Source organism: Saccharomyces kudriavzevii (genome assembly GCF_947243775.1).
Source record: "Saccharomyces kudriavzevii IFO 1802 strain IFO1802 genome assembly, chromosome: 10".
Lineage (NCBI taxonomy): Eukaryota > Fungi > Ascomycota > Saccharomycetes > Saccharomycetales > Saccharomycetaceae > Saccharomyces > Saccharomyces kudriavzevii.
In genome coordinates this window covers 604,287-630,739 of record NC_079281.1, presented here as the reverse complement: position 1 = coordinate 630,739, position 26,453 = coordinate 604,287, and the positions used below count along the sequence as shown (strand labels likewise).

Here is a 26,453-nt window from a genome sequence, read left to right as displayed (position 1 = left end):
TTATTTACATCTTGGTCAATTGCAAATATTTTATACGAAAACATATCGAAGAAATAACGCATCCTGGTTGAAGAAGATAAGTGCCTTTCAAAGTGTAGGCTCTTGTATGTAACGACTTATTAATGGACAATTACTCATCCATTTTTCCTTATTTATGCTTTGATATTTTAAAGTTTGCGCAACGAGAAAAAGGCACATGAGAAACTTTCCTAGTTTTTTCACAGAAATCTTTGCAAAAAAGCTTACCAGAACTTCAGAAAGACCCTTCAACATCATGGCACTGGAAGTTTTGGTCAAATTCAAAGGTGCAAGCAGAGATATTAAGCTGTTATGGGCATCCGTGTTTCTCAGACTTCTGTCCTATGGATTAACAAATCAAGTTTTAACGCTTTTTTTGAATGCCATCAATATGACAGAAGATAAGATTGGGCTATTCATGTCATTGACATTGGCAGGTGATGTGGTTTGCTCCTACGTTCTTACTTGGTATGCGGATTCTTGGGGCCGAAGAAGGGTTCTAGTGTATGGTTGTGCAATGATGCTGCTAAGTGGGCTGGTTTTCAGTTTTAGTGAAAATTTCACCCTCTTGTTAATATTTGCCATCTTTGGTGTTATATCACCTTCGAGTGATGAAGTCGGACCTTTCAAATCCATAGAAGAGGCCATGATTGCACACTTAAGTCCCCATAACGCAAGGCCCGAAATCTACGCTATTCATGCCTTGGTTGGTACGATAGGTAGCGCATTGGGTGCAATAGTTTGCGGCACACTTGTGGACATCTTGAAAAGAACTGGAATAGCTGCTACTGATTTAAAATGTTACAAACTAGTGTTCTTATTGTATGCCTTTTTTGCATTCTGTAAAATGATTATCATGCTCTTATTATCTGATGCTACAGAAATGGACGGGAGCCATGACCACATTGACAACGAAGGGACACTAGAACCGTTAGACGTTAATGATGAAACCGCACCATTGATGAGGCAAGCAACTCATCCAGAGGAAAGATCCAATAAACTTTCTAAAGAAACAGTTTCAGTCTTGATGAAGTTATTAATCATCTTTATGGTCGATTCTCTCGGATCAGGGTTTATTACAAGTGGTTGGATGGTTTACTACTACAGTAAGCAATTTTTAATGGGACCGCTGGCATTGGGTATCTTGTTTTTCGTCAGTCAATTGGTCATGGCCTCTTCCACGATTCCATCATCTATAATTGCCAGGTGTTTCGGCCCGGTAAGAGCCACACTGCTCGTTCAAATTCCTTCAGGAATATTTTCTATCCTTATTCCCATGGCCAAAAACTATTTGCCCTTGTCTATCCTATTTTTGAACCTTCATTTTGCAACAACTGCCATGGACGTAACGCCAAGACAAATTTTATTGACGAACATAATTAAGCCAAGAGATTTGACCAAAGTTATGGGGGTGGTGAACATTGGAAAGACATTTGCACGTTGTGTCGGTCCAATATTCACAGGTATACTTGCCAACAATGGCTATCTATGGCTATGTTATATCATTAGTGGGTCTTTGGTGATAACAGCAGATTTAATACTGGCATGTATGTTTTTAGGAGTGGATGCTAAGATTAAAGAGCAAATGAACCGCCGCTAAATCCAGAAAATGACTTATAGACATGTATCGACTATTTTAAGAAAAGTTATATATAGAGAAAATGCAAGTAGCAGCCAGTTTTTTAATATTTTTTTTTAATTTGATAGATTTGCGTATAAACCATTATCTAAAATTGGTAGTTCATTCTTTTTTACATCAAAAGATAAGATTGTATTATGTTATAAATTTAAACAATAGAGTGTACAAAGAAGGTAAAAATAACGGTAAGAAAAACATATGTAATATTGAAGATCTTTCACTTTTTTTAGCTTCTTAACGGTTAGACTTGGCAACACGTTCCAATTCATCCTTCTTCTTGATAGCGTAAGAAGTAGAAGAACCCTTAGCAGCATTGATCAATTCTTCGGCCAAAGTTTCGGCAATGGTCTTGATGTTTCTGAAAGCGGCTTCTCTAGCACCAATGGTCAATAAAGCAATAGCTTGGTTAACTCTTCTCAATGGAGAGACATCGACAGCTTGACGTCTGGCAGCACCACCACCACCAACTCTGGTGGTGTCTTCTCTTGGACCGGTGTTGGTAATAGCATCAACAACAACTTGGATTGGGTTTTGGTCAGTCAAGATATTGATGATATCCAAAGTGTGCTTGATAATTCTAACAGCCTTTAATTTCTTACCATTGTTTCTACCGTTCATCATCAAGGAGTTGGTCAATCTTTCGACGATTGGACATTGAGCCTTTCTGAATCTCTTGTTGGCGTAACGACCAGCGGTGTGAGCAACAAAGATTGGTTGTCTAACTTGAACGTAGTCAACCAAAGAAGCATCCTTTACTTCAACTTCTTCAAAAGACCATTTGTTGAACAACTTAATCTCGGTTTGAGCTTGTTGGACTTCTTCTGGAATTGGAGTAGCCAAGACGACTGGGGTGAATTCTTCAACAACTTCGAAATCTTCTTGAACTTCAACTGGAGCTTCGGTGTCAGACATCTTTGGAATGGTCGGTTATTTCTAGTCTCTTTTCTTGGTATTATAAAAAAAGTTTTATTAAAGTATAAAAGTAATATTAATTCTTCAAGATGAAATTTTAAGTATTGATTAAAAGTACAAAATCTTTTAGAATTCCATGGGTCCATTGTGGATAATACATCGCCCAGTAATGTGAGCGTAGAGGTAGTCCAAAAGTGGAAGGGGTTAGTGAGACTTCCGCCCGCCGGTGGTGAAACTAGTGAAGGTCTCAAGGGAAATCTCTCAATGAGAGAGTACCAAAGATGGGGCACGGTACCACGGGATGAAACGAAACTTGGTTCATTGTGATAAGAAAAAAAGAATTCTCCGCCTACAGACCAGCCCGCGCTTGCTTATTCGGAAGCATAGATCGAAAAAAAATGATGCAAAACATTCCCTATCATTTGAAAAAATAAATTAAATTATATGTACGGGTGATGAAAACATATGTGTATTGGGTGTTGCCGAGAATAGTCTTGAAATAAGTGGCTGATCCGTCGATAATGTAAAAAATAAAATGCAAGCTTTTCTTCCTCCCCAGATATATGCGCATATGCACTGGTAGTATTTACAGGTTTATTGCACATTTTATATATGAAAATTGTAATTTTGTTTCCAGTCTTCGAACCAAAACGGTCTTTGCGGTGTGACCTTAACATTTTCACCCTTCGTTGTAGCAATGTAAAATTCAACAAGCTCATGGGAGGAAAAAGCTGCTGGAAAATGCTCGATTCGAAGTAATGCCACGCCATACTGTCCCTCGTTAGCAATCAATGATCCCGCAGGTCTTTGTTTCCTTCTTGATAGTACAGGTCTTTCATTAACAAATGGATCGGGCGCCGGTTCAAGCTGCGCATGATCCTTTTCAGTTGTGGAACTCAAATGAATTTCTGCGTAGTTTTTCTCCGGCTCATTATTCAATAACTCATGATTATCCAACTTGACGGGAACTAAGCGTTTCCGCAGAATACCGGTGGCATACGTCCTGGCTGTCAACTCTTGTCCTACATAGCAACCTTTGTTTGTACTTATAGTATTGGGTAGTAAATCGAAATTCAGTTCCAGAGGCAACAATGTTTCCGGCTTGTAATCTTGAGTGCTATCCACAAGACCTTTTCGAAATCTCATTTGTCTCATTTCGGTTGGGTCCATCCTGTTTACCTGAAAGGGAAACTCAAAGACCTGGAAATTGAATAGCTTAGAAGGATCTTCCACCTGCTGTGAAGTGACAAGCCTGAAAGATTGGGGAAAGGTGGAATCATGTCTTGACATCAATTCAGTCCTTCTCTCTACGTAGATACCCAAAATTCTCGAGTCGGAATTGAACAAAGATTCGATGACATTAGCAGAGAAATTATTAGCGTCTGCGGAACTTTTCGACAAAGCCATCGGATCTAATAAATTGTCGAACCACGGATTTTCCATGTCTTTTGGCAAATTGGGAAATCCAATTTCAATGTTCCAGTTTCTTACGGAGGTGCTGCTAATCTTTTCAAATTTAATCCTGCTGGCCAACTTGTGCGCTTGCAAAACATGCAGGATTTTATCAACCACGTTCTCATGAAACTCTAGTATATATTCAGGATAGTTTGGAGTTCCTTCAGTTAACAATACCGGTGTAGGGTAAATAACTGTGTCTGTTATCAGCTTCCCTTTACCGTTTAGAAATGCGGAATATAAACCAAATCTGGAGATATAAGGCCCCTGAATACCTGTTTCGTTGTATAATCCCCAATTCCCCAGTCGAGCATCAAATTCAGGCACAGGAACAATTGGACCAACTTTCGTTGTCCCTGGAAAAATCTGAGGGTCTTCTACAGTAGTTAAGTTCTTCTTGACGAAATGAGGTAATAATTTTGAAGTAATTAATCCATTCAAAAATTTCACGGTGTCAGGTCCTCGTATCTTAATATAGGCTCTATTGTTTTGTGATGAATAATTGAAAACACCATCTGGTCTCGTGGCGGCATTTACGCTCAATGATTCAGTCGAAACAAATCGAAAGGTTGACGGCTTCACCCATGATAAGCTCTTAAGGGTCAATCTTTTATTTCTACATCTTGCAATGACGAACATGATCCGTGGGAAAGTAGCGCAAACACTTGGCGCAAGGTGCTTATGGAGAGAATGCGATTTTCAATGAAAGGCTGAACACTGAATGAAAACTAAAAAAATCGCATGGAATGATGTGTGAGCAGATGTCAACTCCAATTAGCTTATTAGTGAGCCACATAATATTAACACCAATAATGATAGGGCAGGGTAACATTTTTAGATGTGTGTACAATCAAGTTCAATGAGCGCAACTTCTGGCCAATAAGCATAACAAACAGCACTTGAGGCCAGTCTTTAGCTTTCCCCTCAGAATGAGGGTGTTTTTTTTACAGATCCTACATTTATTATTATATATACGTATATATATATATATATATATGTACGAATGCGTGAGTGAGTCTTATTTACTTACAGTTGGGAGTAAAAAAATTGTAGTCAGTCGTATAGAATAAATTTTTTTTGTGAATATAAAGAAAATATCAATAGGATAATGAATGAATATCGTAACATAATAATACTATTTGACAAGAAGAGGGGAAGAGGACAGGAAACAAAAAAAAGGGCGTAACATTCCATCTTTTCCTATCATTCTTCTTGTACTATCTTGTGTATTTTATTTTTTGCCTTCCTTGGTTTAAGCTTTATTTCTTCCTCTAATTAGCCTCAGCGGCTAACTTTTCAGCCTTAGCAACAACATCTTCAATACCACCAACCATATAGAAAGCATGTTCCGGTATATTATCATATTTACCTTCCAAAACGGCTTTAAATGATGCGACGGTATCCTTTAATCTCACCAATTTACCTGGAATACCAGTGAAGACTTCGGCGACCGCAAATGGCTGAGATAAGAATCTTTGAATCTTTCTTGCTCTTTCAACCGTCAGTTTATCTTGTTCAGACAATTCATCCATACCCAAAATAGCAATGATATCTTGTAAGGATTTATATGTTTGTAAAGTTTCTTGGACCTTGGAGGCGACATCATAATGTTCTTGACCGACGACGGCAGCATCTAATAATCTTGATTTAGAATCCAATGGGTCCACTGCGGGGTAAATACCCAATTCTGAGATACCTCTGGACAAGACAGTAGTAGCGTCCAAATGGGCAAAAGTGGTGGCAGGGGCAGGATCTGTTAAATCATCGGCCGGAACGTAAACGGCTTGAACAGAAGTGACGGAACCCTTCTTTGTGGTAGTGATTCTTTCTTGTAGGAGACCCATATCAGTGGCCAACGTTGGTTGATAACCGACGGCGGAAGGAATACGACCCAAAAGGGCGGAAACTTCAGAGCCAGCTTGGGTGAATCTGAAGATATTGTCGATAAACAACAAGACATCTTGACCTTCTTCGTCTCTGAAATATTCAGCGATGGTCAAACCGGTTAAGGCGACTCTAGCTCTAGCACCTGGAGGTTCGTTCATTTGGCCGAAGACCAAAGCGACTTTAGATTCACCTTCCAAGTTAATGACACCAGTTTCCTTCATTTCACGGTACAAATCATTACCTTCTCTTGTTCTTTCACCGACACCGGTGAAGACGGAAAAACCACCGTGGGCCTTGGCGATATTGTTAATCAATTCTTGGATGAACACAGTCTTACCGACACCGGCACCACCGAAAAGACCAATCTTACCACCTCTGGCATAAGGAGCCAATAGATCGACAACTTTGATACCTGTTTCCAAGACTTCTGCCGAAGTAGATTGCTCGGCGAAACTTGGAGGGTCTGCATGGATTGGCTTTCTTAGCTTGGACTTGATTGGGCCTCTTTCGTCGATAGGTTCACCAATAACGTTAATGATTCTTCCCAAAGTTTCCCTCCCAACTGGGACGGAAATAGGGCCACCAGTGTCAAGAACTTTTTCACCACGGACCAAACCTTCGGTACCATCCATAGCAATTGTTCTGACGGTATTTTCACCCAAATGTTGGGCGACTTCCAAAACCAATTTGCCCTGAGGGGTCTTGATTTCCAAAGCGTTCAAAATAGCGGGCAACTCAGATTGTTCGAAGTGAACATCAACAATGGCACCGATGACAGCGGTAACTTTACCGCTGATGGGGGTAGTTTGAGCAGCTGAAGCCATGCATCTTTTCCATGAAGTGGACAAGAGTGGGGCAGATTGTTTGGCTGCTTTAAAGGCAGCACGGGATGTAGCAGTATATAGTCTAGGCAGAACCATATTTTTTTTGTTTTTTGTTTTCTCTCAAAGATTCAGTATGAATCGAATAACAACAGAAAAGAAAAGAAAGAAAAGAGAGACAAATTTGACTTGAGGAGGAGTACTTTGTCTTTGTTTATGAGGGTCGTTTAGGTTGCTAAAATTTGTTGTTACTACTTGATCTTTGCAAAGTTTATCCAATTGGCCTGTCCTGGAGAGGTAAGAGAAATCAAAAAAAGGTCAAACCGAAGTTCTCATTCCATAATACGCAAACGAGGTTAATGCAAAAAATGCGTTCTTTATAAGTGTTGTAGCTCACAGCTCGAAGATTGGAATATCCCTGCACTGCTTGGCCGACGAGGGGCCCACCCGGCACGCCCCCGGAGCTCGCCGTTGATTGGCCATTGTACGTCGCGAAACACGGAGTGGCGCCCTGTGCGCCGGGTGGCATATGGGCGGCTAATATCGTGCACTGTGATAAACATCGCTCAGTCACGTGACCTATCCCATTCTCTCGTCTTTTTAATGAAACTCCTCAATGCTGCTGTGCCTCAGTATATGCCATGCCCTCTTATGGTATAATACTTGATAGAACAGTTCGTAAAGAAAAAAACATTTTACGAGTTACCCCGTTAATATAGGTCAAAATGAATATTAGGACGAGGAAGTTATTATTTTATGTATATTAGGGTATTCTGTATGGTGTGTTAGGTTATTTCCAATTTTAAGGGCGTGAGAGTTGCTGCCCCGCTCACAGAAACAGCCGCACCACTTCATTTCTTTTGTGTAACGCTGGAAGTAACCCTGGGAAATCACTATTGAAAAATTATTATCCTAAAAGAGAGATAGAGATGTCCATGTTAATCACGCAAAGCACGATGTAGCTTAACATCTAGATTTTTAGTTAGTCTGCCTCTGGCTCATAATAAGCTAGCTCGTCTTGCGCTAAAAAACCAATAACTGCTATGGAGGAAATTCCAACTCTACATCCCACGAAACAAGAATTCGAAAATCCCATCGATTACCTCTCTAACCCTCACATCAGGAGGCTGGGCATACGGTATGGTATGATCAAGATCATACCACCGGAGAATTTCTCCCCGCCACTCTCTATTGACGTGGAGGGCTTTACTTTTCAACCGAGAATCCAAAACCTAGAAAACCTAGACCTGAGAAATAGGTGCAGGTTATTTTTCATGAAACAATTAAATAATTTCAATAGATCTACTAGAGATCCAACGAAACCTATGCTTAAAGTACCTTATTCTGTGGTTGAATATTCGGGTTCGGCCCATGCATCGGAAAGACTGCCAAAAAAAGTGTACTTTTATGACATTTTCGCTGAATTGATAAAGGACAGGCAGGCGCCCACTGACACTTCTCAATACTCTAGGCGAAAGCTGAAGTTTAGAGACATTTTTCAAATAAGAGACGATAGTAGCCTCTGGAAGAACATATCTAAAAAATTCAAGGTACCGACCGATTCACTGAAGCAAATTTTTGAGGGTTATATTGCCTCATACTATATATTTCTTCATTCGCTGAAAGGGAATGTACACGCAGCATTGCACAACGACCAGTATCCGAAGTCATTGCTGAGTGACGATGAGGACAATTTAGATCTTGGGTCCGATTCCGAAGAGGACGATGATGAGGCTTGTATCATCTGTGGCAGGACAGACGACCCAAAGGGAACGATCTTGTGCGATTCGTGTGATAAACCATTCCATATGTGCTGCTTAACACCGCCTTTGGAGCATGTACCCGCCGGTGACTGGATTTGTAATACTTGCATTGTCGGAAATGGATATTATGGCTTCACCCAGGATACGCATTACTACTCACTGCTGGAATTCCAAAACTATTGCAAAAAGCAACATTCGAAACTTTTATCGGGAAGGAAACTGTCTGTAAACGAATTGGAAGAGATGTTTTGGAATTTCGTCACCAAAGACCATCAGGATGCATTGACAACGGTCAAGTACGGTGCTGACATACACAACGAGTCGCCGGGTCAAATCACAGGATTCCCCACGAGAGCATTTATACCCAAGAATCTAAATGAAGATGAAACAAAGGACTATTTAAGATATTGCGATCATCCCATGAATCTAACTAATTTACCCATGGCTCACAATTCGCTGTTACCATTATTTGAAAGAAACATCTCGGGCATGACCATTCCTTGGATTTACATTGGCTCATTGTTTTCCACGTTTTGCTGGCACATGGAGGACCAGTATACCCTAAGTGCCAATTATCAGCATCAAGGTGACCCTAAAGTTTGGTACAGTATTCCCGAATCGGGCTGTGCAAAATTCAATGATCTCCTGAAAGATTTATCACCGGACTTATTTATCAAACAGCCAGATTTGTTGCATCAACTGGTGACTTTGATATCTCCATATGATTCACATTTCAAAAAATCAGGTATTCCTGTGTACAAAGCCATTCAAAGATCTAACCAGTATATTATTACGTTCCCGAAATGCTACCATGCCGGTTTCAACACGGGTTATAATTTCAATGAAGCCGTCAATTTCACTATGGATTTTTGGCTACCCTATGGATTTGGTGCGATTATGGATTATAAATCAACCCAAAAACCGTGTGTTTTTGATATGTTTGATTTGATGATCAACATTTTGGACAGCTACAACAAGGACACTTTATCGTTTAATGACGCCTTCGCTAGACAATGCTATTCTTCATTGATCGTCTTCTATAATGCGGAATTAAAACGTATACGAAAAATCCAAGCCGTTGTGCCACGTCAAACTCTTTTGGCTGTAAATGCTGATGCCGATGATGATGATGGGGAGCACGATATATTCTGTTCCCAGTGCAAGACCATATGTTCAATGGCTTTTGTGTTGCACCAACTCAACGACACCAAATCAGGGAGAACATATAAAAGACGTAAGAGAAATCCTCTAACCATCAAGCAATGGAATGAAATATCTACGACAGACCGTAATTTAAGTGTCCTATGTACACAGGATTTCCTGAAAACGCTACAGAATTTAAAAAGTAGCGACGATGAAGAAGCGTGTATCGATGACGAGTTTTATTTAACCAAGTCCCTGGAGGACGTTGACTCTTTAATGAAGCAAGTTGGTGTCAAGTTAGACAAATAATATTTAGTATGTACGTATTGCATAATAATCGTCTTCCTTCCCGTTTTTTGTAGATTTGCTTGGCATTAAGCACGCCACTTTTCGCGCGACCATTTCGCCATTCCCAAAAAAATGAAAGCGATCAATTAACTGCTAAAGTTGACAGCAGGCTAACGCAATGATCAATTACAAAATACAACCTCGCAGGCCAAGAAACAATAAATAAAATAAGAGAAGATGGCCCAAGCCTTAAATTATACTAATATAGCTTTTTTCAGAGTGGCATTTTTGTTTACGATTGCCTTCTTTTGTGTAAAGAATGTTAATTCAATTTTGCAGAACACATACTTCTTAGTCTTAACGCAAGCAATGAATTTACCTGAATTAACATTATCACGTTACAATGGTCAATTGGGCCTTTTCGCTATTCTATTTGTGCTTAATGGTATCCATGATCTGATTCCACTACTAGAGAACAATGTCAAATATTTCCAATCTATCGTCCCAGTTAGATTACTAATTTTCTTCATTTTAACAGGTACTTCATACCTTTGGGAGTCAAATTTTTATATCCACAATAACTCTGTTTTCATTTACTGTTTTGCAGAAGTTTGGATAAATTTCCTGTTATATAATGCTGTTAGGGAGGAGAAAAACGAAGAATTCAAAAGATTGAATCAATTTGTGGTTAATGAAGAGGATATTGAGGAACCTCAGCCATTTATCGTGAAAACTGAAACCACGGAAATCATCGAGATAACCAATGATGATGATGATGAAGATGAGAGCGACGAAGATCGTGGTGATGAAGGTGACAAAGAGTGAAAGTTTTAATTTTTTGTTTCTTCTTTCCTTGGTTACATAGAAGTGTGTATATATGTATACGTAGACACAATAAAGCTGAGTTTAACGGTACATGTTAGTATATATATTTATATATATATTATATACCTTTAGATTAGTTTTTTTTCTTTTCGCTAACATAATCCAAGGCCGTTAATCTCTCAGCTAATGTTGGATGAGAGTAATGGTAGCTAGAATACAGGGGATCTACATTCATGGTAGAAAGGTTTTTGATTTGCAGATCAATTAAAGCTCTGCATAGATTTTGCTTGTAGCCCAATTTCTTAGCATAGGCATCAGCTTGATATTCATGAGTTCTAGAAATTAAACTCATCACGAATTGCATAGCACATTCTAGTGGAGCCAGTAAATCGTTGAATAACATGAATCCGATGATGATAGGAAACCCTTTAGTGATGACTGGGTCGATGAAACTGCCCGCGGAGCCCTCCACGAAAAAGCCAAAGGTGTTATAAAATGAAGAGTTTCTGTAGACGCTAGTGAAGAGAGAGAAAATGAGGAAAGTGTGCAACTGGCTGAAGATGACCATGTTGACGATGTGATTTTTTTGCCAGTGACCAATTTCGTGAGCCAAGACAGCTGTAATTTCGTCGGTGGAGTTACTGTTGACTAGGGTGTCGAACAAAACAATTCTCTTGCTGGTGAAGGGTAAACCCGTGAAATAGGCGTTTGAATGGGAAGATCTTTTGGAGCCATCAATGACAAAAATTTTGTCCAGAGGGAAACCCACTCTATCAGCCAAATTTTCAATAGATTTTTTTAATTCACCATCTTCCAAGGGGGTGAATTTATTGAATAAGGGCATGATGAAGACTGGGATGATTGTCATGGCTAAGATTTGGACGACGAACAAGAAAACCATAATGTACCAAAGGAAATCGGTGGGGAATTTATCAAAAATCTTTAGAAAAAGGTAAAGAATGGGGCCACCAATGGCGTAGGCCAAAGTTATGCTCTTGATCATGTCGGTGATCCATAATTTGACGGTCAATTTATTGAAACCGAACTTTTCTTCCAGGACAAAATGACTGTAGTAAGAAAGTGGCAAATCAACCAAGGTGGACAAACTGGATAAGAGACCCAAGAAACACAAACTCTGAGCGACGGTGGAGACCATATGGAATCTGACCGGCAGGACCGCGTTTGACAAAGTCACGGCCATGTGCCAGATTTTAGGGAAGAAGTCGTATTTGATGAAGACTAGTTTCTGTGCCAGGTTGTAGACATCGCCGAAGATGGAGAATTTTGCCTTAGCCCGGGAGTAGTTCCTGGACTTGTGGAAAGTTTCATCGTCGATTTCGTCTTCTAGGACAGGTGGTAGCTTTGTTTCAGAAAGCTTTTGGTATTGCCTGTAGGTCAAGTACGATTCGAAGGAGAATTGAGCAATCGAAAACGCGGCAATGATCAACTTCCACGGGATATTAGGGCGGTCGAGAATTGTCTTGAGATCAAACATGAGTAAAAGCCTGCAGTAGTTCCTCGCTTTTTCCCTTTCTTTTTCGTTTTTGTTGCTCGATCCTGGAAATTGTGCTAGCTTGTTCGTTGTTCTTTTTATTCTCCATTCATTCACTTTTTTTTCCTTTTAAAGAATGGGCAATGAGGCGAAGAAATTAAAGTTTCGAACAAAAACGAAGGCAAGGAAACAATTTAATTTTCTTTTTTTTTTTTTATCGTGGTAATAGGAATATACAAAGTGCTATACATATATGTGTAAGGTATTTGGTTAATCGAGTTTTGCCGGAGCTGGTTTTGCGAGTTTCTTGGCGATCTTGAGCATCTTCTTGAACCAGAGGACGTTTAACCAGTTCATGAAAATGTTCAATGACATCATGGCGACGGCGGATACCTTGGGCAACTCGTCCCTGACGTTCCACATCTGCTTGAACAGGAGGGCGGATGCGATGGTGCCCCAACAGATCCTCACGACGAAGAAGACGGTCATGAGCAGAAGGCCGTTGACGACGTTGAACCACAGAGGGATGCAGTTCTTGCTCTTGGCGTTGCATTGCATGATGAACCAGTTGATGTTGACGAAGGGGGTAGAAGCCTCGTAGATAAGGAACCTGCCGATCCAGGGCTGGCAAAACGGCCTCAAGGACAGCAGCATCACGTACACGGACCCGACCGCGTGGCCGGTGAATTCGATACCGTAGAGCTTGAAGTGGCGCATGCACATGGTCAAGTCCCAGATGAAGTAGCCTGCGCTGAGCGAGGACACCATGGAGCTGTACGAGTCTGTGTAAGTGACGACGTTGTAGTGCATCGGCGTAGTAAGGGTGGGTAGCAGGACGGTGTTCGAGACGATGGCCTGGATCATCGAGACGATGTGGACGTCGAAGTCGACTTTCAACAGCGGGTCACGAATTGTGGTGTAGTGTTTGCGGAAGATCACCCTATTCAAGAACGGTGCGAGGACGGAGAAGGCGAGCTGGTAGAAGATGAAGCTGAAGATGATTTCGTGCAGATGGGCGAGGATCAAGTTGGACGAGTGAGGGAAGAAGGACAGCTTCTCGAAGGGGCTGGCGAGGCCGACAGCTGTTGCGGTGGAGTTGGAGTTCATGGCGACAAGAGCGATAGCTTAGAAATGAAGTTTTTATTATTATTTTTTTTTGTTTTTTTTTTATTAAACTATACTTTAGACTATTATGTTGCGTTAAGTTGTGTCGAAATTAAGTTTTTCTGTGAGTTTTTGCTGGGAACAAAAACATCAGTCAAGTAGAAATACGTCTGTATATATATATATATATATATATATACGTATGCATATGTGTTTACGTATAAGTACAATATGCGATAAAAACTCTAATGCTTTTGGCTTTAAAAGTTGGAAATTGAACGAGTGTTTTTTCTTTTAATTCTGGCGTGATTCAACATTCGTATGCGATGACGGGCAGATGCGCGTCGAAAGGAAAAAAAGGAAAAAGAGAGTGTGTGTGTTGTGCAGTTGAAAATGCATGGCACCTCACATAATTTTGATGGGGCAGATGCTGGCGGTGAGAGGAGACGAGTCCCTTTGCGTGGAAGAAGAGGAATGGACTGTCGGAGCTCTAGCGGGACCATCTGCGCTGTCGTAGAGTACGAATTCGCTCTCGAGAGCGTCGATTTCGTCGAGGATCCTGTCCAGCAGGTTGGCGTGGCCGACCATTTTCCGCAGATCAAGCTCTCTGTGGTGGTGTCGAGCCAGGGCGCACTCGGACAGCTTGGAACGAATCTTGCTGATATATAAGTACTGCTGTGGGATGGTCATGTACGGGGACATGCTGCCTGGTGATGGTTGAGAGGATTGCCAGTGACGAAGGGTGGGCGAGGAGAGAAACGGGTTTAAGAGCTGGGATGGGAACCTGAAGGGCAAGCGACGTCCCTTCACACAGCATCCGATTATTATATTTTATATATATATATATATATATAGCATTGTAGTACATGTGTGAATATGCATAAGCGACTGCGTCCTTCTTCAGCTGTTGCTCTGGCAGGGGCGGAAAAGGGCGGTTACGCCCTTTTTGATCGGACAATGCAGTAAGCTCGAACACTTCAAAACATAAGTTTGCTGCGGGATATTCATGGAGAGAATGCTTCGAGAACGCATTAAGGTTTTTCGAGCATTTGCAGTATAGACGGCGGTGTGTGGGTGATGCCGTCCGCCGGTGCGGGGAGGGGGGCGGTCGTGGCACGGGGGAGGAAGGTTCGTGTCGTGGCCAGGGCCAGCGTTTTAGCAAACACCCTGGAGGGAAAGAAAGGGCGGGGCCGCAGCGCAATGGCCGGTTTGGTGGACGGCTGCCAGCGCTCGACAGGAAAACTAGGAATGCTGCCCCTCCCCAAGGCGATGTAAGGGTTTTAGTTTTGCGGGGGGGGAGTGCGCGATGTTCAAGTAAGCAGATTAGGGGCGGGCAGGATTGCTACGATTGACTCTTCAGGACACAATGACTGCATTTTTTAGTCGCAGTTATTAATCACGCGGTGAGCCTGTGAGCATATTCTTTTTTTTTTTCGTTTTTTGCAGCCCGTCGTGGCCTCTGTTCCCAAGACGGAAAATGGGAGAGAAAAAAAGCGATAAAACGGGGCCACGTGACCGTTAAAAAAAAAAATGAGCGGATGAGCAAGTTTTTCCGAATGTGCTTTTGTACGGATCGGAGGAGCCGTTTGTCTTGGCTCCTCCGATCTTCTGCTTCTTATATGTGGGATATAGCTTTTCACTTGCTATGCATACTACGTGCAAGAGCAGCAGCACTCGTTTTTTGGCTGAGCAGAAAAGTGGATACAAAAGTTGAAGGTAATGCTGTGTGCTGCAAGAAGATATATGCTATTTAGGCCACGTCTCCTGTGGCAGAGCGGTTCGGGGGCAGCTCGTTTCCAATCTTCGCTGCGAACACCGAGTAGTAGCGAAGGGTTGGCAGAAGATGAGGTCGACGAATGGCTCGAGGCCATCAAAGAGTTGAGGGCGGAGTTTTCTGCAGGTGATTACCTGCCAGAGACTTCGCTCGCGCCTCCGGGCCAGTCCAAGGTGGACCTTCTGCAGGGACCGCAGGCGGGCTCCCAGGCGAGGCCAACTGCAGAGCAGTTGGCGCAATGGGAGGCCTTGAAGTCCGTACCCATCCCTCCACGCAACAACTCGACGCTGGACCACATCACAAACATGATCATGCGCCACGGCAAGAAGGAGAAGGCACAGTCCATCCTGTCCAAGGCGCTGTACCTGGTGTTCTGCCAGACCCGGCAGGACCCCATCCAGGCCTTGGAAAAGTCGCTGGACGAGCTGGCCCCCCTGATGCTCACCAAGACGTTCAACACGGGCGTGGCCAAGGCCTCCGTCATCCCCGTGCCTCTGAACAAGAGACAGAGAAACAGGATCGCGTGGAACTGGATCGTCCAGAGCGCAAACCAAAGGGTGTCCAGCGACTTCGCCGTGCGTTTGGGCGAGGAGCTCGTCGCCATCTCTAGGGGCACCTCTTCTGCCTTCGACAAGAGAGACCAGATCCACAAGACAGCGATCGCGCACAGAGCATACATTCAATTAAAGTAACCTGGTTACGTAAACCCCCCGCCTGTACATATATGTATGTATATAGAATACACAAACCGCGTATGTTTTCTCTCTACCGGTCCTGGTAAAAGGCAACGCCCACACCAAGCAGGCTGCCCCAGAAGTTACAGACAATATCCTTCACGTCGAACACTCGCCGTCCCCCGGAGATCACGCTTTGGGCAAGCTCGCTCATCGCACTGGCGCCCAGCGAGCACACGGCCACCGCCAGCACGTACTTGCTGATGCGTGTCTTGCGGATCGCCACGCTGTCTTCGGCAAGCATCTTCACGAACAGCCACGACTCCCACATGAAGACGACAAAGTGCGCGACCTTGTCGTTAGTCGAAGTAATCGCCTGGAATAGCGTGTTCGTAGTGATGCCTAAGATACGCGCACGCCAGCGAGCTCACCACGAACATGCTCGCGTAAGTCCTTCTCAACTGCACCATTGTTTCCTGTTGTGCCTGGCTTTTCTTGTCGGTAAATTAGAGAGAGAGTGTGTGTTTTCCCACTCTCGCTTTTCGCCTCGCTTGATGAACATGATAAAATTCGGACTGCTTTTATATCTCCGTATACTTACTTATACAACTAATCAATAGTTTTCCTTGAGCTCTAAAACCATGTCATTCAGGCTTTGCACCAGCAGCCCATTGACCGGTTGGTCCGCGTGAGAGCCCAGATACTCGTCGTACATCTTGTTGATTTCGTTCTTCTCCACATCCACTTGTGCCTCCAGATCCTCCAGCTCCCGAGCCAACTGATCGTTCATCTCGTTCACTTTGGCCAGCCGCCCGTCTATCTCGTGCACGGCGTGTATCCGCTGACTGTATATGTGGCAATCTACGAGCTCTTTGCTGGAAAGTTCGTCGATCGCAGGTGCCTCGCCGCCAACGTCGTCTCGATCCGTGTAGCGTTCCTTGGCTTCCGAGATCAGTTCGTCCAAATCATTTAGTCTCTGCTCCACGCTTCGCTCCTCCATGATCTCTTTGAACTCGCGCTGGCACAACTCCGTCCAGAATTCCGTCAACTGACGCTGACAGTTGGCAACATTTATGGCGCCTTGCTTGCTATTCACGTATTGCGGGAAGCACGAACTGACTTTGTCCCAACTCTGTAGTTTCGAGATCGATTGATCTAACGCGCGATTGAAGACCTGCTTCAACCGAATGTACCGAATCCCATGTGAATTCGCCATTCTCCTCTCCCTCCTCTTTTTAGTCTTTTTTCCTGTCTTGTTTACTTGTTATTGTTTCCATCCATCCCATCACTTTTTTTTTCTTCCATCCTTCCATTCAATCCGTGCTTGCCCAAAAAAAAAAAATTACTGCTGATCCAAAAGGGCCTGAAAAAATGTGTGACTAATAGTTGCTCAACGAGGTACAGCTGAATATGCTTCCATTCATATATTGATACATATAAATATATAAAAACGTGCTAGCACAGGCTCCGCTAGCCATCTTCGCCGCCGTTTTCCTCTGCTTCCCCGTGCATCATACGTATTTATTCTGCAAGTTTTTTCAACGATGAACCAGATACTAAACGCCCAAAGACTGATACAGCTATCACAATTCCATCCTAAACTGAAAGACATATGGTACCTTGTTGCCGCCGCCACATTCAGCGTCTGTAATGAGCCGCAGGAAATACCCAAGTTATACCACTATGCCATGCTACTCAGTAATGACAACGCCCATATGTATAGATTCACATTAGCCTTCCAAACCATTGACTTACTACGTTCAGATTTATCGGTAAGGAAGAGTCTGATCAATGAAAATTACCAACAACCTACTTTTTTCCAAAAGCAATTAACGGCAAAGTTCAGGGAAGTCATTCTCAAAACGGGGCCCTTAGCCGGCCTTCCAAGGGCCATTAATGGCCTCACTGTGCTAAAAGAAACCACTCCGGACAATTTACTGCCGCATTTAGATCCAATAGACCCATGGGAGGCTGCAATGGGTAACTGTTCTCCACTTTCAGAAACCGCTATGAGAAGAAAACATGACAAAACCATTCAGGAAAGAGATCACACCATACAGAATGGGTTGCGGCACTGGAATTCCATATACAATAAAGTTTCCGCCCGCGTGGTCAATAATCTGAATTCCTCGTATCCAGACTTATGGTACTATACACTAGTCCACGTGTATGGTCCCTTACTCGCATTTGATGAAATAATATCCGCCCAAGAGGCAAGCTTAGTCATAATTGCCTCTTTGGTTCCTCAGGACGTTAACCCTCAATTACGTGGGCATTTGAAGGGCGCATTGAATATAGGCTGTGATAAGCAGACCGTGGAGGCGGTGAGAGGATTGGCTATACTTATATCTCAGTGGTGTGGTGTTACCTGGAAATCTGGTGTCGTAAAATTATGAACGTCCCTTCATCGGTTAATCACCTACAGCTTATACTCATAATATTTTATACCCATAAATATACCTTTATTCATTAAAAAAATGTATATATGTATACTAATACGGAACAATGCTTGAACTTTTTCTATACTTCTATCATTGTATGCAAAACGCTTAACCCAACTACTTTTTTTTTCCTCTCACTTTTGATCGCATCATTTTCTATTAAACATATCAAACCCAAAAATTGATAGGTTTAAACCCTTACCACTGTCAGAATTACAATGCCCTTTACTATTGTTGTCCACTGGTAGTGATGGCGGATCTCTTTTATGGCGTAGCTCATCGTTCATTTCTGCGTCTTTTTTTCCATATAACTGCCACCACCAATGGATTTTCTTCAAGTCTGGCGAAATCCACTCCACTTTTTCCTCCTCCTCAGCTCCATGATCATCATCCTTCTTTTCGCTGCTAGTTTTTCTGCATTCAAAGGTCGGATTTATGAATTGCTTCCGTCGAGATCTAAAATAATCCCAGACGCTTCCAGTCTTGTTTGGTAAGTTCTGTTGGAATTTTTCCCTTTCGTTGTTTGAAAGGAATGTTCCATATTGGCATGAATACAGATGATACACTAACCTTCTCAGAAATCTCTCGTTGAACTCAAATGAATCTGGATCTTGCGTCAACAATTGATACACACAATCTAGAAATTGCTGAAAAACAGGGGAAACGAACTTCAGACTTTTCTTGTTCAATCTGAAATTTTCGTTGAATTTCTTAGAAATCCTACTTAAATTGATTAAATTTGTATCCTCTTCATCGTTGTCATCATCTTCGCCATAGTCATCTTGGTTGTTACCATCCACGTCAAGATTATCGCCATTTGTATCACTGTCATTAAACAGGGAATGCATAGTGTTATCATGAAACCTAATGTCAGAATTTAGATGACCACTCCTTTCCAAGAACCTATGACCAAAGGAGCACCAGTCCTTTTCCACTAGTATCATAAACCCTTCAAAAGTTCTATAAAATGGATCTAGACAAATCTCTAACAGCGAAACAACTTGACTGGTTCTGTCCCAACCGTCCGAACAGTGAACCAGCACGTTAGAATGATTGAATATTATGGATTTCAGAAGCATGTCCACAGATTTCAAAATAAGAGTGTTCAATTTCAACCAATTGGAGAATTTTTGCGACTTGATCAAATTTTGTTCCAAAGGTAGATTCAAGTCGCCAGCTTGGCAGATAATTTCTGTCATGTATGCAGCTGTGTTGGATACAATATGGATGTTATCTATACCGAGAAATAGTCTTGTCACAGTGGGCAGTTTTATACTTTTATCAACACCTAGGTTATCATTCGCTAAAAAAAAATTGTAGTTGTCCATATTTTCCGTCCCACCACCAAGGGCCATTTGCGCCAACGCATTGGTCCTGGGTCTTGCATCCACTATCATATGCTTGTTTCTCTTGATATCTTTATTACAAAATGAGCTAAAACTCTCCAGGACCAATTTTTCATCTTGAATAGATCTCTGATTGATTAAGCCAGGCAAAGGTTGGGACGATCTAAGAATGTTACAGTCTGTCGCCTTGTGGTGATAAGTCAAAACAGGGATTCTTTTTTGTGATCTAAACTTAGAAGCATGTTTTAATAATATATCCGAAGTAGATCTCGGTACAAAAAGTTTTGAAGGATAAGTTGGACAAAAATCATAATGCTCATTTACCGTAGATAATCTCCAGGGACAAGATTCATCACAATCGTCGAGGCCTTGCCTTCGAAATTCGCTAATTGGATCATATATTTCCCAGCTACTTGGCAGAGGCAATTTCTTTTCCAGATTATTGGAAATGTAAATAAAGGCGTATAGCTGCGTGATATTGTTGACGACGGTCAGATTTAAGATGGAATCATACACTTTTCTTGCCTGTGAGTGCAAATCACTGCCAAAATCCAACGAGAACACCACATAATCCTTCCCGATAATCTTGATATTCACAAACGACCAAAGATCTTTGCCCTGGTAAAGTTTGTAGTTCTGAGAATCTGTACCTTCCAATTGTATTTGGTTGGTTGAGGTCAACTTCGACAGCAATGTACTACCCGGGTTTTTATGCACTCCATAAATCAACGGATAGGGGAACCAGAATTCCGTCGACAGTTGCGGTGATTCAAAGATCAAATGATGAGTAGTCAAGTGCAAAGTGCCTTGCGTGGCCGTGCCTCTTCTATGCAGTACCACATTAGAGACTTTGGCGATCTTGATGTACTCCATCTTCGTAGAATGGTTTATTTTTCTTCTTTCTCCTTTCAGCACGTTTACTGCCCGTCCACAAAGCGAAAAATAAGTGCAACACAGCCCAATTTACCTAGTGATTCCAATATAATCTCCTATCACTTCGTGTCCTTCCTCTTTTTTAATATTTGGCCTTTTAGGGTAGTGATAAAAAATGCAATATTGCTATTATTGTGAAAAATGCGGAAAAACAAAGAATCATAAACCCTAAAACTGGCATCGTACCCTATCCTGAAACATAAAATGACCTAACCAAAAAAACTAAGTTAACCCTTATGTGAACTTTTAGGGCTATAAGTGACTCATACATGACAGAAACCCATTCATCACGGTGTTTCCTGTGGTATTCGATGAAATTTCGTAAATGACTCTTATCTGGTGGATGATATGGCAATAACATTTTCAATGTTCGAAATAGGAATTGTCGTGTCGTAACGATTGTGTCATCTCCAAGAGGCATCGAGAAAATTTATCACTTCTTTTCTGTTACAATCAATTTTTTCTTATTCAATATGTATATATAATTGCTGCTGTGCTGTGTCTTCTACGCTTGAACTTGTCTCTTTCTTGAACTGCATTTTAGGATTCTGTTATTGAAAATCAGCACATAGTGATAATTCGTTCTACAAAGAGAAAGCAGCCACAGTACTGAACAAAAAGAAAAAGAAAATGACTTCGATTTACACATCTACGGAACCTACTACTTCTGCTTTCACAACCGAAGAATACAAACCGCAGTTAGTTGAAGGTGTAAATTCTGTGCTTGTTATTGGATCAGGTGGTCTTTCTATTGGTCAAGCTGGTGAATTCGATTATAGTGGTTCTCAAGCTATCAAAGCTCTAAAGGAAGATGACAAGTTCACCATATTGATCAATCCAAATATCGCCACTAACCAAACGTCCCATTCTCTGGCTGATAAGATCTACTACTTGCCCGTCACACCAGAATACATCACATATATCATCGAACTTGAAAGGCCAGACGCCATACTTTTGACCTTCGGTGGTCAAACGGGGCTAAACTGCGGTGTAGCTCTGGACCAATCTGGAGTTTTGGCCAAATATAACGTCAAAGTTTTGGGTACCCCCATCAAGACTTTGATCACTTCTGAAGATAGAGACCTTTTCGCATCTGCATTGAGGGAAATCGATATCCCGATTGCGGAATCCTTTGCTTGTGAAACTGTAGATGAAGCCTTGGATGCTGCTGAAAGAGTCAAATACCCTGTTATTGTCAGATCGGCATATGCCCTGGGAGGGTTGGGCTCGGGTTTTGCTAACAATGCTAGTGAAATGAAGGAGCTTACTGCGCAATCCTTATCTCTGGCCCCACAAATTCTCGTTGAAAAATCTTTGAAAGGCTGGAAAGAAGTGGAGTATGAAGTTGTTAGGGATAGGGTCGGTAATTGTATCACAGTATGTAACATGGAAAACTTTGACCCACTGGGTGTTCACACCGGTGATTCTATAGTTTTCGCTCCATCGCAAACTTTATCAGATGAAGAATTTCATATGTTGAGATCTGCGGCCATCAAAATCATTAGGCACCTGGGGGTTATTGGTGAATGTAATGTCCAATATGCCTTGCAGCCTAATGGGTTAGATTATAGAGTTATTGAAGTGAATGCCCGTCTCTCTCGTTCCTCTGCGTTGGCCTCTAAAGCTACCGGTTATCCCCTAGCATATACAGCCGCTAAAATTGGCTTAGGATACACCTTGCCAGAATTGCCCAACCCAATTACAAAGACTACCGTGGCTAATTTTGAGCCATCTTTAGACTATATTGTGGCCAAAATTCCCAAATGGGATCTTTCCAAGTTTCAATATGTGGACAGGTCCATTGGTTCCTCCATGAAATCAGTCGGTGAAGTTATGGCCATCGGCAGAAACTATGAAGAGGCCTTCCAAAAGGCATTGAGACAAGTGGATCCATCAGTATTAGGTTTCCAAGGTTCTGCGGAATTTGGCGATGGACTTGATGAAGCCTTGAGAACTCCAACGGATAGAAGAGTCCTCGCCATCGGTCAAGCCTTAATCCATGAAAATTATACTGTCGAGAGAGTTAACGAACTGAGTAACATTGACAAATGGTTTCTCTACAAGTGTATGAATATTGTTAACATTTATAAAGAGCTTGGATTAGTTGAGTCCTTGAGTCATTTGAACAAGGACCTTTTGCAGAGAGCTAAGAAATTAGGATTTTCCGATCAACAAATTGCAGTTACTATTAACAAGCACTCTTCCGCGAATATTAGCGAATTGGAAGTTAGAAGTTTGAGGAAGAAATCAGGAATTATCCCATTTGTTAAGAGAATTGATACTCTGGCGGCAGAATTTCCAGCACAGACTAACTATTTGTACACCACATACAACGCTACTAAGAACGATGTGGAGTTTAATGAAAACGGCATGCTTGTTCTAGGTTCAGGTGTCTATCGTATTGGTTCGTCAGTGGAATTTGATTGGTGTGCTGTGAACACCGCCAAAACCTTAAGAGCTCAAGGTAAGAAAACTATCATGATAAATTATAACCCAGAAACTGTCTCGACAGATTTCGATGAAGTTGATAGATTATACTTTGAAGAATTATCGTATGAAAGAGTAATGGACATTTACGAAATGGAGCAAGCCGAGGGCTGTGTCATTTCTGTCGGTGGACAATTGCCTCAAAACATTGCTTTGAAGCTCTACGATAACGGCTGCAATATATTGGGTACTAATCCAAATGATATTGATAGAGCTGAAAACAGGCACAAATTTTCTTCAATTTTGGATTCCATTAATGTCGACCAGCCTGAATGGAGTGAGCTAACATCCGTTGAAGAGGCCAACTTATTCGCATCTAAAGTTAACTATCCTGTATTGATTCGTCCATCCTATGTTCTTTCTGGTGCGGCAATGAGTGTTGTTAACAACGAAAAGGAACTTAAGACCAAGTTGACTTTGGCGTCTGATGTTTCCCCTGACCATCCAGTCGTCATGTCTAAATTCATTGAAGGTGCCCAAGAAATAGATGTTGACGCAGTTGCTTATGATGGTACCGTCCTGGTACATGCAATTTCTGAGCATGTGGAGAATGCAGGCGTCCATTCTGGTGATGCTTCATTGATCTTACCGCCACAACATCTCTCTGAGCATGTGAAGATATCCTTAAAGGATATCGCTGATAAGGTCGCCAAAGCTTGGAAAATCACTGGTCCTTTTAATATGCAAATCATCAAAGATGGAGAACACGTGTTGAAAGTAATTGAATGTAATATCAGGGCTTCTAGATCTTTCCCATTCGTTTCTAAAGTTCTAGGCGTTAATTTCATTGAAATTGCTGTAAAGGCGTTCTTGGGCGGCGATATTGTACCAAAACCAGTTGATTTAATGCTCAACAAGAAGTATGATTATGTTGCTACTAAAGTTCCTCAATTCTCTTTTACGAGATTAGCTGGTGCTGATCCTTTCTTGGGGGTTGAAATGGCATCTACTGGTGAAGTTGCATCATTTGGTAAAGATTTAATTGAAAGCTACTGGACTGCTATCCAAAGTACGATGAACTTCCATGTACCTTTGCCTCCAAGTGGTATTCTATTTGGTGGTGATTTATCTAAGGAATATTTGGGCCAAGTGGCTTCTATAGTGGCCACTATCGGTTACAGAATTTATACTACCAATGAAGCGGCCAAAAGTTATCTACAGAAACACATCAAAGAGAAGGATCTGCAGGTATCTTTGATCGAATTCCCAAAGAATGACAAGAGAAAATTGCGAGAGCTTTTCCAGAAATACGATATTAAAGCTGTTTTCAATTTAGCTTCTAAGAGAGCAGAAAGCACTGATGATGTTGATTATATTATGAGGAGAAATGCTATTGATTTTGCCATTCCATTATTCAATGAACCTCAGACTGCCTTATTATTTGCCAAGTGTTTGAAAGCGAAAATTGCGGAAAAGATCAAAATTTTAGAATCTCATGACGTTATAGTCCCACCAGAAGTTCGTTCGTGGGACGAATTTCTTGGCTTCAAAGCATATTGATTGCGCAATACAAAAAGTCACATTTAGCCATATTACTGTATATTACTATAATGGACAGCCGAGTCTTTGAATTTATATAAGGGAAAGTATATAATATTGCTGAATTATGTGTTCTTACCTAGAAGTGAGAAATATTAGTAGCAAACGTAAATGGGGAATACTGTTTAATCTTTTGCACAATTTACACGAGCCTGGCCTTAATTCCATATGCTACATGTATTCTAGGGCTGCTTCGATAACCATAGTACATTCGCTTCAAGTGGTATCAAACAGACACCCATGTTGATCTATCTGAAATTTCACGCACTGATATTTGGAAAAGTTTGAGATGTAATTTCTCGTATTTCACACGAAGCATTCGTAGAGGCGCCATGAGATGCATTAGATTACGATGTCGGGATGACAATCAATATGATAATGACAAGTCGAGGAACCTCTGAAGCCTTTGCGAGGTCTTTGAAAAAACGAGAGCGACATGGAACAGGGAAAAAGCATCTGGATAACCAGTGTTAGAACAGTTGATCAATGATGCTTCTGATGACGCAGTAATATTCGCATTAACAGGTGACTTACAGTCGACACCCGTAGAGATCGGAGTATCAAACACTTTGGAACATATTGGGCGAAATGAAGTCTCATGTGGAAGGAAGATCTGAATTAATGGCTAATGAAGCTTTATCTCAAAGAACTCATTAACTGACCTCAGATATATGGCAAGAAGCGCCCCGGGGATATCCACACGGATAGCAGACTGTTAGATGAGGGAGGAGAGTACCGGGCAGTGTGAGAAGTTTACTTCCATGGAGTTCAGGATCATAGTACGGAAATATCCTTACACTCTGCAAGTCTGGCATGTTGCCTAATACGTAACGGTGGCCACAGTTTGATTGTAAGGTTTTCCAAGCTTCATGTACTCACCGGACAGCTCCTTTGCTTACAGCTACTATGCGTAGAATGGCTAGCACTACCATATCTAATGCAGATAATTTATGGTAGTATCCGCTGAACGCCTGCTTGCCTATTATATCCTCGCTCTTATCAACAAGCCAGTGACAAGGTTCTTTAAGGATGCGTCAATCCAGCACTGTGACGGAAAATAGTCGAAAGTTTCATAGACATACCGATAGTATCGCCATCATTAGTACTTGCTACTTTTTTAACGACGTGCCCGCAGAATACGTGAGATAAGTAGCTTATTAACCGCATATCTATAATTGAGTTACCAAGTTAGTTATATTCGGACTGACGGTAGAAGTGTTGACTATTGTTTACCTATTCCTGGCATACCATGTATGATCATTGTTAGCGTAACGAGGGTATCATTATACAGTATTAGAAGATGGCATGGATAATATAGGATCAGTAAGAAGATCCAGATTGTCATCGAATTTAGTGGAAGCTGGAGGACGGGATCGATAATATAAAAGAAAAATGAACGATAGTATACAAAACGAAAACAAAAGGTGTCTTTCTAATGTCGTGTAAAATTGCGGATTTTCATTCAAGAATTCCTACACCTTCGAGGAAACTCTCTAGCATACTTACGTATACCCAATATTATTATTCTAAGCAAAAGTTAGATCCCGAAAATTGTCACCGAATTCAATTATTCTTCATGAGTGAGTAGCGCTTGCGTCCTAAGATATAGACCAACGGTCAGTTGTTGAACTCAAGGTGTGCATTACGGGCCTATATCCTCTACGTACTAACGTTTTGATTATGATGCGTAAAAATTTGTGTGGTACATATCAGACTATATCATCTTCTACCAACCAAACTTAGGCGTGACGGCCATGCAGTCGAGAAAAGGAACACCCACGTAGGCTTGCTCTTTTGGTCATGAATCATCACCTGCATTTCTTCCTGTGTAAATTGTTCTGGTAGGCGGAGCAGTATGGACAGCAGACGTATGGGACACGCCTGCACTGCGGAGAGGATCCGCACCAGAACT

The 26,453-nt window shown here is 41.7% G+C and overlaps 15 protein-coding genes and 1 pseudogene across 16 annotated transcripts; 6 read left to right on the top strand and 10 right to left on the bottom strand.

Moving 5' to 3' along the window:
* Positions 1 to 274: 274 nt before the first annotated feature.
* On the top strand, positions 275 to 1,618 carry SKDI10G3240 (uncharacterized protein; the record flags this gene model as incomplete). Its single annotated transcript, XM_056229173.1, has 1 exon — positions 275 to 1,618. One exon carries the CDS (start codon positions 275 to 277, stop codon positions 1,616 to 1,618), a length of 1,344 nt encoding a protein of 447 aa, XP_056083217.1.
* A 273-nt stretch (positions 1,619 to 1,891) lies between these two features.
* RPS5 (40S ribosomal protein uS7) lies at positions 1,892 to 2,569 on the bottom strand (the record flags this gene model as incomplete). The annotated part of the gene is made up of 1 exon (XM_056229172.1): positions 1,892 to 2,569. The coding sequence occupies one exon, from the start codon at positions 2,567 to 2,569 to the stop codon at positions 1,892 to 1,894; it is 678 nt and encodes a 225-aa protein (XP_056083216.1).
* A 606-nt stretch (positions 2,570 to 3,175) lies between these two features.
* On the bottom strand, positions 3,176 to 4,663 carry IBA57 (Iba57p; the record flags this gene model as incomplete). Its single annotated transcript, XM_056229170.1, has 1 exon — positions 3,176 to 4,663. The coding sequence occupies one exon, from the start codon at positions 4,661 to 4,663 to the stop codon at positions 3,176 to 3,178; it is 1,488 nt and encodes a 495-aa protein (XP_056083215.1).
* Positions 4,664 to 5,295: 632 nt separating this feature from the next.
* ATP2 (F1F0 ATP synthase subunit beta) lies at positions 5,296 to 6,831 on the bottom strand (the record flags this gene model as incomplete). Its single annotated transcript, XM_056229169.1, has 1 exon — positions 5,296 to 6,831. The coding sequence occupies one exon, from the start codon at positions 6,829 to 6,831 to the stop codon at positions 5,296 to 5,298; it is 1,536 nt and encodes a 511-aa protein (XP_056083214.1).
* A 208-nt stretch (positions 6,832 to 7,039) lies between these two features.
* Positions 7,040 to 7,261, bottom strand: SKDI10G3200 (uncharacterized protein; the record flags this gene model as incomplete). Its single annotated transcript, XM_056229168.1, has 1 exon — positions 7,040 to 7,261. The coding sequence occupies one exon, from the start codon at positions 7,259 to 7,261 to the stop codon at positions 7,040 to 7,042; it is 222 nt and encodes a 73-aa protein (XP_056083213.1).
* Positions 7,262 to 7,775: 514 nt separating this feature from the next.
* Positions 7,776 to 9,947, top strand: JHD2 (histone demethylase; the record flags this gene model as incomplete). The annotated part of the gene is made up of 1 exon (XM_056229167.1): positions 7,776 to 9,947. One exon carries the CDS (start codon positions 7,776 to 7,778, stop codon positions 9,945 to 9,947), a length of 2,172 nt encoding a protein of 723 aa, XP_056083212.1.
* A 216-nt stretch (positions 9,948 to 10,163) lies between these two features.
* On the top strand, positions 10,164 to 10,751 carry ILM1 (Ilm1p; the record flags this gene model as incomplete). The annotated part of the gene is made up of 1 exon (XM_056229166.1): positions 10,164 to 10,751. The coding sequence occupies one exon, from the start codon at positions 10,164 to 10,166 to the stop codon at positions 10,749 to 10,751; it is 588 nt and encodes a 195-aa protein (XP_056083211.1).
* Positions 10,752 to 10,884: 133 nt separating this feature from the next.
* On the bottom strand, positions 10,885 to 12,246 carry STE24 (zinc metalloprotease; the record flags this gene model as incomplete). Its single annotated transcript, XM_056229165.1, has 1 exon — positions 10,885 to 12,246. The coding sequence occupies one exon, from the start codon at positions 12,244 to 12,246 to the stop codon at positions 10,885 to 10,887; it is 1,362 nt and encodes a 453-aa protein (XP_056083210.1).
* Positions 12,247 to 12,513: 267 nt separating this feature from the next.
* On the bottom strand, positions 12,514 to 13,350 carry TDA4 (Tda4p; the record flags this gene model as incomplete). Its single annotated transcript, XM_056229164.1, has 1 exon — positions 12,514 to 13,350. One exon carries the CDS (start codon positions 13,348 to 13,350, stop codon positions 12,514 to 12,516), a length of 837 nt encoding a protein of 278 aa, XP_056083209.1.
* Positions 13,351 to 13,752: 402 nt separating this feature from the next.
* Positions 13,753 to 14,049, bottom strand: SKDI10G3150 (uncharacterized protein; the record flags this gene model as incomplete). Its single annotated transcript, XM_056229163.1, has 1 exon — positions 13,753 to 14,049. One exon carries the CDS (start codon positions 14,047 to 14,049, stop codon positions 13,753 to 13,755), a length of 297 nt encoding a protein of 98 aa, XP_056083208.1.
* Positions 14,050 to 15,066: 1,017 nt separating this feature from the next.
* RSM7 (mitochondrial 37S ribosomal protein uS7m) lies at positions 15,067 to 15,813 on the top strand (the record flags this gene model as incomplete). Its single annotated transcript, XM_056229162.1, has 1 exon — positions 15,067 to 15,813. One exon carries the CDS (start codon positions 15,067 to 15,069, stop codon positions 15,811 to 15,813), a length of 747 nt encoding a protein of 248 aa, XP_056083207.1.
* A 73-nt stretch (positions 15,814 to 15,886) lies between these two features.
* Positions 15,887 to 16,265, bottom strand: SKDI10G3130 (annotated as a pseudogene). The gene is given in 2 exon segments: positions 15,887 to 16,198; positions 16,200 to 16,265. Coding segments are annotated over 2 exon segments (378 nt in total).
* Positions 16,266 to 16,408: 143 nt separating this feature from the next.
* On the bottom strand, positions 16,409 to 17,011 carry NNF1 (MIND complex subunit NNF1; the record flags this gene model as incomplete). The annotated part of the gene is made up of 1 exon (XM_056229161.1): positions 16,409 to 17,011. The coding sequence occupies one exon, from the start codon at positions 17,009 to 17,011 to the stop codon at positions 16,409 to 16,411; it is 603 nt and encodes a 200-aa protein (XP_056083206.1).
* Positions 17,012 to 17,339: 328 nt separating this feature from the next.
* On the top strand, positions 17,340 to 18,191 carry PXP2 (Pxp2p; the record flags this gene model as incomplete). Its single annotated transcript, XM_056229157.1, has 1 exon — positions 17,340 to 18,191. One exon carries the CDS (start codon positions 17,340 to 17,342, stop codon positions 18,189 to 18,191), a length of 852 nt encoding a protein of 283 aa, XP_056083205.1.
* A 194-nt stretch (positions 18,192 to 18,385) lies between these two features.
* Positions 18,386 to 20,455, bottom strand: YMR1 (phosphatidylinositol-3-phosphatase YMR1; the record flags this gene model as incomplete). The annotated part of the gene is made up of 1 exon (XM_056229156.1): positions 18,386 to 20,455. One exon carries the CDS (start codon positions 20,453 to 20,455, stop codon positions 18,386 to 18,388), a length of 2,070 nt encoding a protein of 689 aa, XP_056083204.1.
* Positions 20,456 to 21,145: 690 nt separating this feature from the next.
* On the top strand, positions 21,146 to 24,502 carry CPA2 (carbamoyl-phosphate synthase (glutamine-hydrolyzing) CPA2; the record flags this gene model as incomplete). The annotated part of the gene is made up of 1 exon (XM_056229155.1): positions 21,146 to 24,502. The coding sequence occupies one exon, from the start codon at positions 21,146 to 21,148 to the stop codon at positions 24,500 to 24,502; it is 3,357 nt and encodes a 1,118-aa protein (XP_056083203.1).
* Positions 24,503 to 26,453: the final 1,951 nt, after the last annotated feature.